Source organism: Dreissena polymorpha, chromosome 11, assembly GCF_020536995.1.
Source record: "Dreissena polymorpha isolate Duluth1 chromosome 11, UMN_Dpol_1.0, whole genome shotgun sequence".
Taxonomy (NCBI): Eukaryota; Metazoa; Mollusca; class Bivalvia; order Myida; family Dreissenidae; genus Dreissena; species Dreissena polymorpha.
This window is the reverse complement of record NC_068365.1, coordinates 8,121,714-8,136,931: the sequence shown is the minus strand read 5'-3', so window position 1 is coordinate 8,136,931 and position 15,218 is coordinate 8,121,714. Positions and strand designations below refer to the sequence as shown.

The 15,218-nt window shown below is 34.0% G+C and overlaps 2 protein-coding genes across 2 annotated transcripts; both read left to right on the top strand.

Moving 5' to 3' along the window:
• Positions 1 to 669: 669 nt before the first annotated feature.
• LOC127850723 (uncharacterized) lies at positions 670 to 9,288 on the top strand. Its single transcript, XM_052384002.1, has 2 exons — positions 670 to 1,086; positions 7,729 to 9,288. The coding sequence occupies exons 1-2, from the start codon at positions 790 to 792 to the stop codon at positions 8,092 to 8,094; spliced, it is 663 nt and encodes a 220-aa protein (XP_052239962.1). The 5' UTR covers positions 670 to 789; the 3' UTR covers positions 8,095 to 9,288.
• Positions 9,289 to 13,453: 4,165 nt separating this feature from the next.
• Positions 13,454 to 14,727, top strand: LOC127850758 (uncharacterized). The gene is made up of 2 exons (XM_052384047.1): positions 13,454 to 13,955; positions 14,274 to 14,727. Exons 1-2 carry the CDS (start codon positions 13,532 to 13,534, stop codon positions 14,678 to 14,680), a joined length of 831 nt encoding a protein of 276 aa, XP_052240007.1. The 5' UTR covers positions 13,454 to 13,531; the 3' UTR covers positions 14,681 to 14,727.
• The last annotated feature ends 491 nt before the right edge of the window (positions 14,728 to 15,218 follow it).

Sequence of the window (15,218 nt, the reverse complement as noted above, 5' to 3'; positions counted from 1 at the left end):
GCCTCATTTTGTAACTTGACTGAAAGTGTGCCTCATTTTGTAACTTGACTGAAAGTGCGCCTCATACAGAATTACAAGATGTTTTGACAAGCAAATATCGATAAAGCTATGGGGTAACTTGATACGTAGAACTTTAAATGTTTGACGAAATAAAAAGCAGAAGTGGAAGAAATCTTCAGTTACTGAAATGATCATCAGCAATATTTATTAAAATCCAATTACAATACCACTCCGTAGACATTTAAATAGCAGCGATAACTTTTGATTGCTTACAACGAAGGTTTAAACCAGTTGACACGCTTGGTTTAAACCAGTCAATAGGTGTCGAATATTATAGCAAAATAAGAAGTACAATGCGAGTCTTCTATGAAAAAAATGGGGAATGATAAGGGTTTATTTTCAACACTTACTAAATATAACAAATAACTCATTGGTATTGCGTATTAATGAAGTGGCAAACTAATCACAAAAACGTTAATTGTATCACGTGATTGAATATCTTTCTAAATTGGCATTCCTTTATCATAAAAGCAGACGGTATTTATTCAAGTTCTGATTCACCATTTAATCGATGAAATGATAACTGTTCAAATAAAGCCGTATAGGCAAGTGTAGCTAAACAAATATATCCCGTATATTGATTTTTGTATTTGATATCAGCTCGTCTTTCAAAATATCCAGTTCATATTAGACAGCAACGCCAAAGCGCTAACACGAGAATCCCCGACGTTGTCTGATAAATATCAGACTTAAAGACAACGGGAATATTATCCTGCATTAGTTACTAAAATGCGCGACGAATCTATGAGTATGAATTTTGCAACACAAGACGCGAGGGAAAATTCTCCTCAAATAAAGACATTGCCGACGACGACAAAGACGACGACGATTAATACTAGTGTGTTGGCTTCGTCGTCAACAGATAGATACAGTGAGGGAATCGAGCTATCGAACGCCTGTCGGGAGTGGTATTACAGCCGACGGGAAAGGGTAGAAGCGGCCAAGGAGAGGACGGCCGACGCCGGCAAAAATACTAGACCAAGCACAAAAATAGTGTCAGCTATGGACATGCTCCGAAAAGAAATGGTAAGTGGACTGTTGGTGCTTGATATTGAAAAAGAATCAGCTAGGTACGAACAACTATTTCTTTGTGATTTAATATACAAATTATAAGAAGTATATAACATAGTTTTAAACCTATGTGGGTACTTGCATTTAACAAGAGACGATCTGATTTGTTATTAATGTTTGATTCATTTTTTGATACCATTGTGTGCTTTAGTTGTAGTCATGATTACATCTTGCCACGTTTGGAAGATGCAGTATCATATGAGTATATTCAAATAGAATGAATGATCTTGAGCATAGGTAAACAATAACTTTACCATTAAAGTTATAATAAGAATAACGACATAGTTCATGAACGTTATCCCTATATTTAGATTATTGAATGGAAAATATTGCGATTGCAAAATCAATTAGAAAAAGGGTGCAATGCTGAACAAATTTTCAATTCCAATCAGATTATAACATAAATTTACACATGGATATATATAAAATTCTAAAAAATATTGTACTCTACTGGGATTTCTATGTTGAACAGTAGTTCACACGGGTCGAATACGACAATTTAAAACATAATCACCATCGTCGTCATCATCAATATCATCATCAGCACTACCACCGCCACCATTATGAGGATGATAATAATGGTAATTAGTACGTCGGAAACGATTTTGAGGGTGGATATGATTATTATTATCATGATGACGACAACAACAATGATTATAATGAAGATGTTTATGGTTATGATGATGATGATGATGATGATGATGATGATGATGATGATGATGATGATGATGATGATGATGATGATGATGATGATGATGTTGTTGATGATGATGATGATGATGATGATAATGATGATGTAATTTTGGATCGAATATATTACGCGTTTGACATATACGGTCGAAATAAGTATCACCCGGATCATGTCATATAGTTATTAAATAAATAACAGGTACTTATATTTTAAATAATAACTTAGCATAGGAATAAACAAATACAAATATTTATTTTATACCTAATAATAAAGAATGACATTTCTGCAGTGAAATAACAGCAGTGAAAATAAAAAATTGTTATTTTCACCGGTGAAAATAACACATTTTCGGAACTACTTTTTCTATTTTTAGATTATCATAACAAGATTTACTTCAAGATTTATATGTATATTTTTATGATCACGGGTGAATTAAAAACGATATTCCATCGAATCCAACAAATGTCCTTTTTATTTTATGATTTTTCACCGTTTATTTACATCGTAAAAGAGTTTAACCGGAGAATTTCGCTGGTATAATGTCGTCATTTTGTGTATTGAAATGTATTGAGGCACGCCACGGGAAAAATGGTGTTTTTTTCAGCGCTACTCGTGAAAATATATTTTCTATGATCACTCGTGAAATAACAAACAATCTTACACTGACACAAATATTCTCTATTTCTGTCGAAACAAACATGCAATACGAAGAGACAAATCAGCTGACAATAGCCCTTATGACGGACATCGAGATAACAATTAATATTGGCCATTAGACAAAATGCTTGCGTATACAGAACGTTCATCGTTATAAATAACTTGCTATCGAAAATACATATACAACATAAATATTACATTGCTACAAGCTAACACGTACAAAGAGCGCATTTTAAATAATGCATTCTAAAATTTACATCAATGTAAATGCAATCTTACGCACTCGAAATGTAATGTTTGCCACGTATTGCATAAAATCTTTGCGTTTTGTAATTATACCTTTAAAGGGACCTTTTTACGTTTTGGTAAGTTGACAAAATTTGAAAAATTATTTCAGATTCGCAAATTTTCGTTGTAATTATGATATTTGTAACGAAACAGTAATACATTTATCACGCTCAAAAATATCCATTATATGCATATTTGACGACTTAAAAACCTGAAAATTATAAAGCGTTGCAACGCGAAACGATTAAATAATTTAGAGAGTGTTGTTGTTATCGTAACATGTTGTGACACAAGAAGGATTGCTTATATAAAGTAAAAAAACAACATTACCCGTTGTGTGAGCATCGATGGCCGAGTGGTCTAAACATTAGACTTTAACTCCAGCGGTCAGTGGTTCGAGCCAAGACGAGGGTTACTGTTTTTCTTTCTTAAATTGTATTCTTGTGACAAACTGCAATACATGCCAAAATATGTTAAAGGTCCCTTTAAACTCAGCGTAACGATTGACTCATAATTGGGCGTTCAGTAACTTAAAAAGTAATATGAAGATTAACGAGTTTTATAATTAAAAGGTCTATGATTAGAAAAAAATGGGTTTACAAAACAGTTATATGAACAAATACTTCGAAATAAACATGAAGAAATAATAACTTAAATCGCGTTGACATTATTTACTTTCCTGATTTTGTTTTTAAATGGTTTCAGAAACACGTCAGCAAAAAGCCAAGACATAATAATTTTATCTTATTCTTTTTTCTCCTAATTGCCTCAAGAAATTTGCTTTGAAAGCTTTCGGGATTGCATTCTTTTTTCCCAATAGTTTACAAGATGATGTCAGAGACAGATTAGTGTTTAAACAAAAGGAGAAGAAATTTTTTTATTAGTAAAAAATTGCCACGAAGAACAAACTTAGATCATAGCGATTCTGAATTACTGTTTGTCGTGTTTATATTTCGAATAAAGCTAACTGAGATAAAAACACAAATATGCATGTGTGTAATTGAAATGATATTAGGCCTCAAAAAGAACACAGTAATTATTTAAGCATGTGTAAATATATATAGTATACTGATGTTTAAAATTATATGTATACAGCAACGTATATTCCGACTATCAGCCCAACAAGTTCCGAAAAACAACAACAACAAATGACGTGACTCTTTAAAAATGGCTCTTAATAATATTCAAAGATAGTCAAGTCTTTCTACAGAAGAATTGTGGGCCAATGCATGCATACATTTTTAGTTTGTATTTGTTCATAGATATAGATTTTGTGTTATCTATTTATGCCTGAAACTTTAACTTAGTACGCATTCTGTGGTTTACGTGCTTTTGATAGTATCTAGAGTCGAATCATGCAAAGATTAAAACTCAGTTCCAAACAAATATATTTGCTAATCTTTTATTGATTGGTCCACATTGCACACACCCGAGTCGGTACATACCAAGTTTTTAAAGCGACATGTGCATGTCACAAAATATTATTACATAAAGTGACCTTGTAAAACAGAAGTCCTGTGATATTACTTACCCCGTTCTTGAACGCGCACATTTACAAAGTACATATAGCTTATATATCTCAATAATGATAATAATAATAATATAATAATAATGATAATAATAATAATAATACTTATTATACTACTGCTACAAATAATAAAAATACTAATACTTATACTATTACTCATTCTACTACCACAACAACTACAACAACAACAACAACAACTACTACTACTACTACTTCGACTACTACTACTACTACTACTACTACTACTACTACTACTACTACTACTACTACTTCTTCTTCTTCTTCTACTACTACTACTACTACTACTACTTCTACTACTACTACTACCACTACTACTACTACTACTACTACTACTACTACTACTACTACTACTACTACTACTACTACTACTACTACTACTACTACTACTACTACTACTACTACTATTACTACTACTACTACTACTACTACTACTACTACTACTACTACTACTACTACTACTACTACTACTACTACTACTACTACTACTACTACTACTACTTATTGTTATTATTATTATTATTATAATAATAATAATAATAATAATAATATTATTATTATTATTATTATTATTATTATTATTATTATTATTATTATTATTATTATTATTATTATTTTTTTTTTTTTTATTATTATTATTATTATTATTGTTAAGGAACATTTTATGTACAAGGTAGTCTTCAAAAAGCTATTATGAAATAAGATACACCAGTGCATGCATTGTAAAAACATTCACGCAAGTTAACGACTACACGTTTGAATTTGTGAATTTAAAGTATTATCTCACTAAAAACTAACCAATTCTACACACATGTGACTAACGTTTATTCAATTTAAAATCATTACCTTTTACCTTTCAAGTATCAAGTACCTTTTAAGAATTCTATGCTGACATCACCATAAATCAAATGATCTATTAATGGAAATTCTAAATGATGCATTTAAGCTTGCTTTAACTTGTAACTTGGGAAGTACTTTTCCTTATCAGTTAATTGATTGAGTAAACTTACAGCGAACACAATGGGGGACAAAAGATTGTATTGAAAAGATCAACGTCAACAAAGATCTTTTCAACAAACCAATCCCAGCTACGCACCAGAAATGTATCCATGTGTTATTGTAATTGTATTCGTGATAAATTTTAAAAGAATAATATTGATTCGAACTAAATCTAACCCGTTTATTCTAGATCGAACCTTGGACGGGTTTTACAACTATGCAATTTTAATTGTCAATGCAAATACTGCTCTGTTACGGTGCACGAAAACAAAATATGAAAATCAATATTATTTATTTATATAAATAAATAAATCTTCTGTTCAACGTAAATACTGTTATGTCAAGTTCGTCTTTATAATTGAACAGTCCATAAACATTAAACAATCTACGATTTTAACATCTTTCTATACATTTATCTTTTTGTTATAAAGCAATAGTTTAAAACAACACGCATTCAGTTTGCCCAATATTTGTATAAAATAATTATAACGACCTGTTGATATATGATGTGCAAATATGATAAAACACGACGATGTATAGTGTGTCCAATCAGAAATAACAGGGATCATTTGCTAAAAAAAAATAAGAGCCAGTTAAGTTATCGGCCGTTAACTTGTGAAGCATTTGTGTGTGGGTGGGTGTTAAATCTTTAAATGTTTGAGACGTATGTTGCGTGTTAACTAAATTGTATTTATGTTTTAAAGTTAACAGACTGTTAGCTTTATCTTATTGTTAAAGTGTTGAGCAACGTTTCACATTTTAGTAGGTTTTCTTTAACACTATTAGTATGATATGGTTTACAATACAAAGGATATCAGATTGTTTTCACATGTTTTCAAACGACAAAGACGTGTAAATTAGAAAAATAACTGCATTAATTTCAAACGAATGTATGCTATTGTGACGTTCTTTGAACTTTATGATATAATTTCGATCAACAATTGTTTCATTAGCAAGTTTAAGGTTAGAGCATGCATAATGGTTGTATAATGGGGAAAGGAAATAAAACATGTGAAAAATTTACGTGAAAATTTTCTTATACCATATGCGGTCATAGTAGCTTAATACAAGCCTGCGTTTCCCAGAGAACGGGTGTTCACTTGCAATAAAACCCATTTTCGCATAACGCAGCTCATGTGATAACATGTATTGCATTCACTGCTAAGATTGTACTCTTTAGTTTGTTATTTTGCTTTTAACTTAGCAAATCATTTTTATGTTGCCTTTCAACAATCCTTTTTCTGGCATGCGATAATTTCAGTTGATATAACTGCTTAAACTACGTATATATTTGGATTTCAATCAAAGTGCACTCAAAATATTCACTTGGAGGTCAAATATCTTTGTGTTTATTTACAAATCTGAAATTCAATTACACTGTGATCATTATCCAATTATGTAAGCGAATAAATCAAATACGCCATATTTACACGTGCCAGTCATCGCTAAGATAGGTCAATATTTACATATCGTTAGTTGTGTATTTCATGTTTATTTTGGCTGAATCCTCTATTGGCATGACAGTTTACTGATCGGTCATGCCGACTACGCTTAAAAAATCAAAATAGAAAATTTATGGAAAAAAAAGAACATGAAATGAAAAGATTGGGAGTTTTATTTATTTTTCGATTGTTACGACGTTAAAGACATTCCTAATCAAAATAATTGACACATTGATTTATTATTAAGAATAAACCTTTACAATAAAGAATATGCCTCTTTGATAAAATTGAATTAATATATTCATGTATTATTACAAAGTTATATAAATTGTTTAAATCGAAAGTACACATTGTTGCCTAGCATGGAATATACCAAAAAATAGAAGAACAAAATATTGATTAAAAAAGTGTGAGTACTCAAGCTAGTTCTGAAGTTGAATATAAAGTAATAATTATTATTATTATTATTATTTCTTTTTGATGCTGCTGCTGATGATGATAATGATCGTTGTTGCTGTTGTTGTTTTTATAATATTCCCAGTAACAAACATAGTGGGATTGCTGTATTGGTTTCATAAAAAGAAGCCAGAAAATAGAAACATTGTATTATATTTCTATATGCTAACTCCGGCCATGGATATGAACCTGCAATTAACTCTTTGATGATATGAGTCGTGTTCTGAGAAAACTGGGCATAATGCATGTGCGTAAAGTGTCGTCCCAGATTAGCCTGTGCAGTCCGCACAGGCTAATCAATGACGACACTTTAAGCCTATATTGGAATTTTGCTAAGAAGAGACTTCATTTAAACGAAATATGTCATAAAAGCGGAAAGTGTCGTCCCTGATTAGCCTGTGTGGACTGCACAGGCTAATCTGGGACGACACTTTACGCACATGCATTATGCCCAGTTTTCTCAGAACGCGACTCATATCAATCAGGCATTACTTAGTCTTTGCTTTTCGCCATTGCAGGCCTCTCTGATGGACCTCGACCTGTCCTTGATGAAGCAGCTCCTTACAATGAACGAGGCAATCGAGGACATCAAAAGCCAGTCAACTTTTCGGTCAAGACCCTCTAGTCTCGCCTCGTCTGGTGATTTGAGCGCCTCTGATTGGTCGGTCTCGGAAACGGACATGTACTTGTCGTCAAATGACATCTGTGCAAAGCCAATCGAATGCTGCAAAACGACGACATCTGGCTTGTGCAACAGTAGGCATTTCTTTCAAGAAAAGTTCTCCAGTTCTTCGGTGTCAGACCTATGTAATAGTCACATGGCATTGATCGGCGTCTATCAAGAACAAAATTCATTTGACTCGGGTATTTTTCACGATGCTTGAGTAACTGGTCACTGTTGTTAAATACTTCCATTTTTAAATAGTCAGTACATTTGAATGATTATGGGAATCTCTTCTTTAAGATGATTTACATCCATACGCTAAAATACGTGCTTTGTGTGATCATGAAGGCATGTACAAATTTCGCCATTTTCGACGCAGTGCAAAGTATTGCATGAAGAAATATCTCGACAAATCTATCAAACGATAGATGCGATATTACAGCGCCGATCATACATAGTCATGATTCGTGTTTTATATAACATCGTTACCAATTTGAAGGCATAGCATATGACACACGAACCAGCATTAGTTATTCATTGACGATGTTTAACTTGCGGCGGTCTTGAAATAATGAAATTTGCCGATGTTGTGAGACGTGAATGTGTTGCATGTGATTTTAAGAATAACATATAAAAAATACACCGTTCTGAGAAACAACAGCTAAACATGTTACTAGCGTCCTTGCTGTGAAGTTGGTGTGTGTTACAACATGACAGTTGTTTAGTGTTCGTTTAAACCCATTAATGCCTAGCGTCTAGAAAAAAGGCCTTGGCAAACAGCGTAGACACAGGTGAGACGCCGCATGATGCGGCGTCTCATCAGGGTCTGCGCTGTTTGCTTAAAAGAATTTCCGTACGAAGAAATATTTTAAATATAGAAATAGATATACTAGACATCCCTAATTTTGGAAATGAATTGATCCAATTAAGAAGGATGGTAGAGTCCACTAAGCATATATGAGTTAAAGATCCGAGTCTATCAACGAGAGAGTCAATCATTAATTACACCACTCCAGTTTTTTTGCCAGTTATATCGACAAATCTATCACGTTGATAGATGCTCCAATATATTATAACGGAACAAAAATCGTTTGATCCTCGTTTTCAAAATTCACAGGCCGCTAATACAACACAGGTGAGCGATATGTGTTATTGTGGTCGCCCAGTGTCCGTCTCATTATCAACTCTTCATGTATAGTATTATAGCTTACGCAAACGAGTCAATCAGTCGGTAGTCGGTCGGTAAGTCTTAAAAAATATACATTTCTTAAAAGATAAAACTGATACTTCACATTTGTCAACGCCATGTTACAAGATATGCAAGGCAATTTGTTTTCATACCCATTGATTTCTGAGTTGTTTGCCCTTGAAAATAACTAACAATGCTCTAGTAAATTAAATGTGAAGTATTAAACTGACTGGGTTTATCTGTTTACGAAATAATGTAAGTGTCCAAAGACGTTCAGTGTCACCACCAACATTTTCGTAATCATATCATTACCTGTTAGTGATGGAAGATTGTTATGTTTCCATTCTTTTTTTTTTAAATCAGAAAGCGTGTATATATTCAAACATATGTTTATATGGTTCGAAATGGACTTTCATATGAATCTCAGCTTTTCGCACATTATTCTGGAATTTAGATTTCGTCCTCTTTGGTTGTCAGAATATTTTATTTCAATTAAGGAATAACTATTTATTTTAAAACATTCAACTGATCTGTCAAATTGAGGCACGGAAGACCATTCATTGGATAATAAAGCATGTTTAGCTTTTGGCAATTTAAATGAGATCTTCATTTATAGTATCGCATCACTATTAAAGGGACCATTTCACGTTTTGGTAAATTCACAAAATTAACAAATAATGTTTCAGATTTTCAAAATTTTGTTGTAATTATTATATTTGTGAGGGAACAGTAAAACTAAACATTTAACATGCTTTAAAATTTCCATTATATGCATCTAATGACGATTTAAAAAACCTGAAAATTATCAAGCTTTTGTTTAAATTTTACATCCAATGATTACATTTATCAATATAAATCATTTAATGAAAAACTTCAATATCTGAACAAATCTGTGAAAAGGTCCCTGAAACATAAAGCAAGACTTTATGTTATCAGCAGATGCACATCATGGGTAAGAAGTGTTTCGTTTTCGCACTACAGACTCGTGTCTGTTTCTGTTGAATGTATTGATCTAATTAATAACGTGTCTCTTTTTTGCACCTGCGTTACACAGTTTGCTAAATATCTTCTGATATTAATGAAATAAGTAGGTAATTAAAAAAAATGTATTTGCTATGCGAAATACCTGGTTATGCATTTTGATAGTTAAAAATGTCTACATAACATATTAGCGAATTCCGTTCGGGTATGTAGGTATCATTGTGTGAAGATCCATCATGATCTTTAATCTGGCCATCTCTGTAAATTTTAATACGAACAATTAAAACCACTTTATCATGACACAGGTAGGAGCGTCGCGGGAATGCTCTCTGCTAAGGTTACATGATATACTTGTCAATTTGTCATTTACCTTTGTGGGAGATTTTGGCGATTGCCAAGTGATTCACAAGTTGTATGCGAGTGGATGAGTGTGTGTAGCAGATATATCAGTAAATTAAGCAAATAAATAACATTACCTGTTTAAGTGCCTTCCGAAATGTTAAATCATTAGATAAGGCAAACCGACGGAAGCCTTATTTCATGTCTGTGTAATGAAGTATATCAGTATTTATAAATCTTCAGTTTATGCATAAGTAAAACTGATATAATACTTATTCACGAAGAGCCCGAATGTGGTTCTGTGATTGCACGTGTATGACTGTTTTTGATTGTATTTAATCGATGTTGAAATAAACTATTTTGTTAAAACCATGAACACAATTTTTTATGTTCAAATAGTATACATTTTGCCAGCCCTTTTATATATAACAAGCATTAAAAACAATAATGGTTTAATGGGGAATAGCTTACTTGTTTATATGATAATAAAATCAACTGTGATCAAAAGTATATTCAAATGTAAATGGTTAATGTTAATACAAATTTGGTTTTTAAAAGTACACTTTTAAAATGCATGTTTATGTTATGATATGGACGTATATTATTTTTGTTGTGTTGTACGTATTTTAAATTGTCAGAATTAGAATTCAAAATATCAAGTCGTCAAAACTTTACGCTTAAATACATCGAAGCATTGATATTTAACACTTTAACATGTTTTTGGTTGATTAATGTGTTGATTTAATACTGTTGATAACTATATATTCAGATCAAGGAAAATAAAAAATATGGTAAAATAAACATTCAGTCCTTATATTGTTTTATTAGCGTGTTTCACCCTTTCAAGCATTTTACACAGTAAGTGACTTTTTCGTAACGCTATGTTACGGAATCCGGATGGTGCCATCTATTATCTCGCCCTTTTTTTCATCAAGGGCGAAACACGACACACGAAGCGATACACGATATTTTGCGCAACACACGAAGCGACACTTGATATTTTTCGCGATACACGAAGCGACACTCGATATTTTGCGCGACACACGAAGCGAAACTCGATATTTTACGCGATACACGAAGCGACGCGCGAGAATGTACCACGAAATATCGCACTTGTGTAGGTAGCCCAAAAGGCGATATATCGTGGTAAAGATCGGGTGTCGCTTCGTGTGTTTTGTTGACATCCGACTGTCCCGCACATAGCCGAAAAAGTCACGTGGTACAGGCACCTTGGATTCGTTCTACAATAAACGTTCACCAGCGTAAACGTAATATCGTATTAGTTGTATTTCTTATTTTATTTTCTCCATAAGGCATGCGAGTCGCGTTTGGACAGGTCGTTACCATTTCTTGCAGACTATTATTAAGCACAATTAGTAAAAATCTCTTGTTCTATACATTATATGGTACAGAGTTCTATCGTTACATGTACATAATTAGCCCAATATGCATATTGTTTTGTCATATACAAGCCCCTATTAAATTTTCAGACAAGATAGTAGTGCTATATAAATTACTTAATGTGAATCAAATAAATTATTGGATCGTTATCTTTGACGTAAAAAAATCTTAACATTGTATTCCTCGCAGAGCGTGCACAAAAATTTATTTAATTATGGAGATACATTTGTACTTGATTTAAGCTTTTTGAGACATATTTTCAATGAAAACGTTTACTTCGTATTTGTATCTGGGGCAATTTGCATTAGCGGAAATCGTGTTATATTAAATGTTTCCAGAACATGAATTTCAAATTTGTGCTTGTATATGTTGTCGTATTTGAGAAAAAGTTGTACGCCACGCCACTTCAAGACCGTATAACTCGAATACTGATTCGCATCATCGCGGTCCTCGAGTAAATTCAACAATGTCAGGGACAACACTTTCTGCTTTTATGACATTTTTCGTTTAAATGAAGTCTCTTCTTAGCAAAAATCTAATATAGGCGGAATTTGTCGTCCCTGGGACGACACTTTACGCGCATGCAGTATGTCCAGTTTTCTCAGAACACGACTCACATGTATACATATACGAATAAATGTCGGAAATTAGAATGGTAGCTTTAACATTGGTAAATTAATACACGTGTTATTGCTTTTAAATTCATAAATCGAACATGTTAGTAATTAAATTCTTGCTTTTAGTGATCAAACACACGTAAACATCTTTTATCAGAAGCACATAGTTTAGTGAAGAGTATACACACAATTTCCTCTTAAAGCAATTATCAACCACCTCAAATTAGATACTTTGGAATCGCGTAATGTAGCTTTTCTCACAATGGCAATCAACATGTGACAATGATCATTTTTTCGCTTTTATATAATGTTTTTTTGGCAATAAATGCTTAAGTGCTTCCGTTTTCAAGTAGTTCATCAACTTGAATAATACTTAGGCACTCTAATTAGGCCTTAATTTGCCGTGTTCAGCGTTTTATACCGCGAGGCGCATTAATTTAGGCGCTTGCGTGCGATAGTGGGTGTAATGCCATATGGGACCAGCGTAGCTCCAGAACAGCCTGCGCATTTAGGTCAGGCGCTACCCTGTCCACTTTAAGTCTTTCAAGAATTCTTGGTCTTGTGATGGTTCCTCCTTAGTTGACTGTGCTAATGTGGCATAGGACCACATGGATCGGTGAATGGTCATGTTCACAGAAAGATATTCGCAATTTTCATGACATTTACCTTTCAGTAAAAATATTGTTTGTTTTCTTTGATTATAGGAAGGAATATACCATTGTACATGATAACATACAATACGTATCTTTGTTAATTATTTATAAACGATAGGACTAGTTTTCAATTTGATAGGTCGAAAATCACCAAATCGAGATCACGAGTGGCCTTGCCCAAATTTGCAACAATTTTTACCTGTATTTTCTAATCACGGCAGCAACAAGACCCTTGATTTCGAAGTCCGAACTACAGAATCACACAAAATACTGATATTTGTACCTGTTTTATAATCACGAGCGCAATTACGTGTACATTCATTATGGTTTCACGAGCATAAATATGATAAACATTGTTAACAATATGAAGGTTTCTTACTAACAACCCTGTCGAACAAGCTACGCATCATCTTTTCACAAATTTTGAACAAAGTTGCCTTTGAGCAAGGTTTCCCATCAGAAGTCATACTAGTGCCCATGATTTATACTTTCTCAACAAACATGATGCAACTGAAAAGCATTGCAATTATTTTTGTGAGTACGTATATTTTGTTGGTGAGAACGGATTTGATGTGTCAGGATGAGTCGAACCATGATGATGAAGAACGGTTACTGGAGAGAGTAATTAGAAACGAACTGGCACTGGAAACCCTATTGAAAGAAATCAAGGGGACAAACGAAGATGTTATTAAAGGATTGCGAGAAATGCGGAACACGAAAACGGAGGTCGGTGAGTTAGCTAATAAACTCGAAAGATCAGAAACCGTGACAACGCTGAAAACTGGTAAATTTATGAAAGACGCCCTGTCAAACATTACATCGGAACTCGTCAGAATAAGGAGCAATCTGGATGATGCGACCACTAATTGGCAGACTGATGTGCCGTCAGCTATAAAACGAGGTGTGTACTAGGGATTTCTGAATATTTTTATGTATTCCTTTCTGGTAACAAACGAATACTAAGTTTTTACAAAATACTTTTTAATATGTACGTGTATGTTTAATTTTATCTTTAAAGAAACTTAATTAATATATGTTATTGTTTACAAAATAATGAAGGTAGCACGAACTATTCTCATAACAGTATTATAACATTCTTTAAACGTTTGTCTCAAAGTTGCCACAACCTTGTGCATTTATATTCAATGTATATAACTATTAAATTATTGTTTGAAATAAATAATAAATCGTATCGCTTTTGAATCGTACATTATCACAGGGCCGCCGTCAATCCAGCCCGTGTATTTCCACGCTCGCTCACCGGCGGAAGCCAAGCTCGATGCCGACCAAGATGTAATCTTCACATTCATCGAACTCAACGAAGGAAGCGGCTACAATTCATCCTCGGGGATATTTACTGCCTCGATTGCAGGACTGTACATGTTCAGCGTTCAATATTGCACGATGTACGGTCAGAACGCGTGGCTTGCAATTGTCAAGAATGGGACGCTCATACAGGTGGCCCGAAACTACGGCTCTTCAGGCAGCTCCCCGTGCGCCACCATGCAAGTTATCTCCACCATGGCCGTGGGGGACACTGTGTGGGTTCGCACTGTCGCTCGTACAGAACTGCATGAAAATGATGGAGTGTATCGGTCAACATTTTTCGGCGTATTGTTGGTTTGATATACTGTGTTGAAATAATTGAGTTTATTAATAAAAAGTTTTAACTACTTCAAACTATAATTAAATTAAATTGTGCTTCCGTTATAGCCCCGTCACACCGGACTGGCGTCCTTACGGCGACCTAAGACTGTGTTTCTGGAGATTTCTGATTGTCGTAGTAAGGACGCCAATGACTTTTTCGGTAAAAATGCTGTTTTTCGCCTTCCCGTCACACCAGCGTCCTGGTTTATGGCGTTCTGCGCGTCCTCACGGCGTCCTTAATACGTCCCTGGCAACCTTACCGCGTACGTACTTCGTCCTTACGTCGACCAAAGCCGACCATACGGCGTCCGATCGGCGTCCTTGGCGCTATTACTGCGTTCTTATTGCGACCATAGTCGTTTTGAGGACGCAATAGACGTACAGAGGACGTACTAGGGTCGCAATAAGGTCGCCGTACGGTCGCCTTGCAGTCAATGATCATTTTCTGTGGGTTTGAGCGGCGGCCACACGATGTCCATGGCGACCTTACAGCGACCCTACCACGTCCCTACTACGA

Excerpts from the sequence above, each read along its gene's own strand:
- LOC127850758 (XM_052384047.1), top strand. The coding sequence starts at position 13,532 with ATGATTTATACTTTCTCAACAAACATGATGCAACTGAAAAGCATTGCA. Across the intron at positions 13,956-14,273 it reads GCCGTCAGCTATAAAACGAG|GGCCGCCGTCAATCCAGCCC; the intron begins GTGTGTACTAGG and ends ACATTATCACAG.
- LOC127850723 (XM_052384002.1), top strand. The coding sequence starts at position 790 with ATGCGCGACGAATCTATGAGTATGAATTTTGCAACACAAGACGCGAGG. Across the intron at positions 1,087-7,728 it reads ACATGCTCCGAAAAGAAATG|GCCTCTCTGATGGACCTCGA; the intron begins GTAAGTGGACTG and ends TCGCCATTGCAG.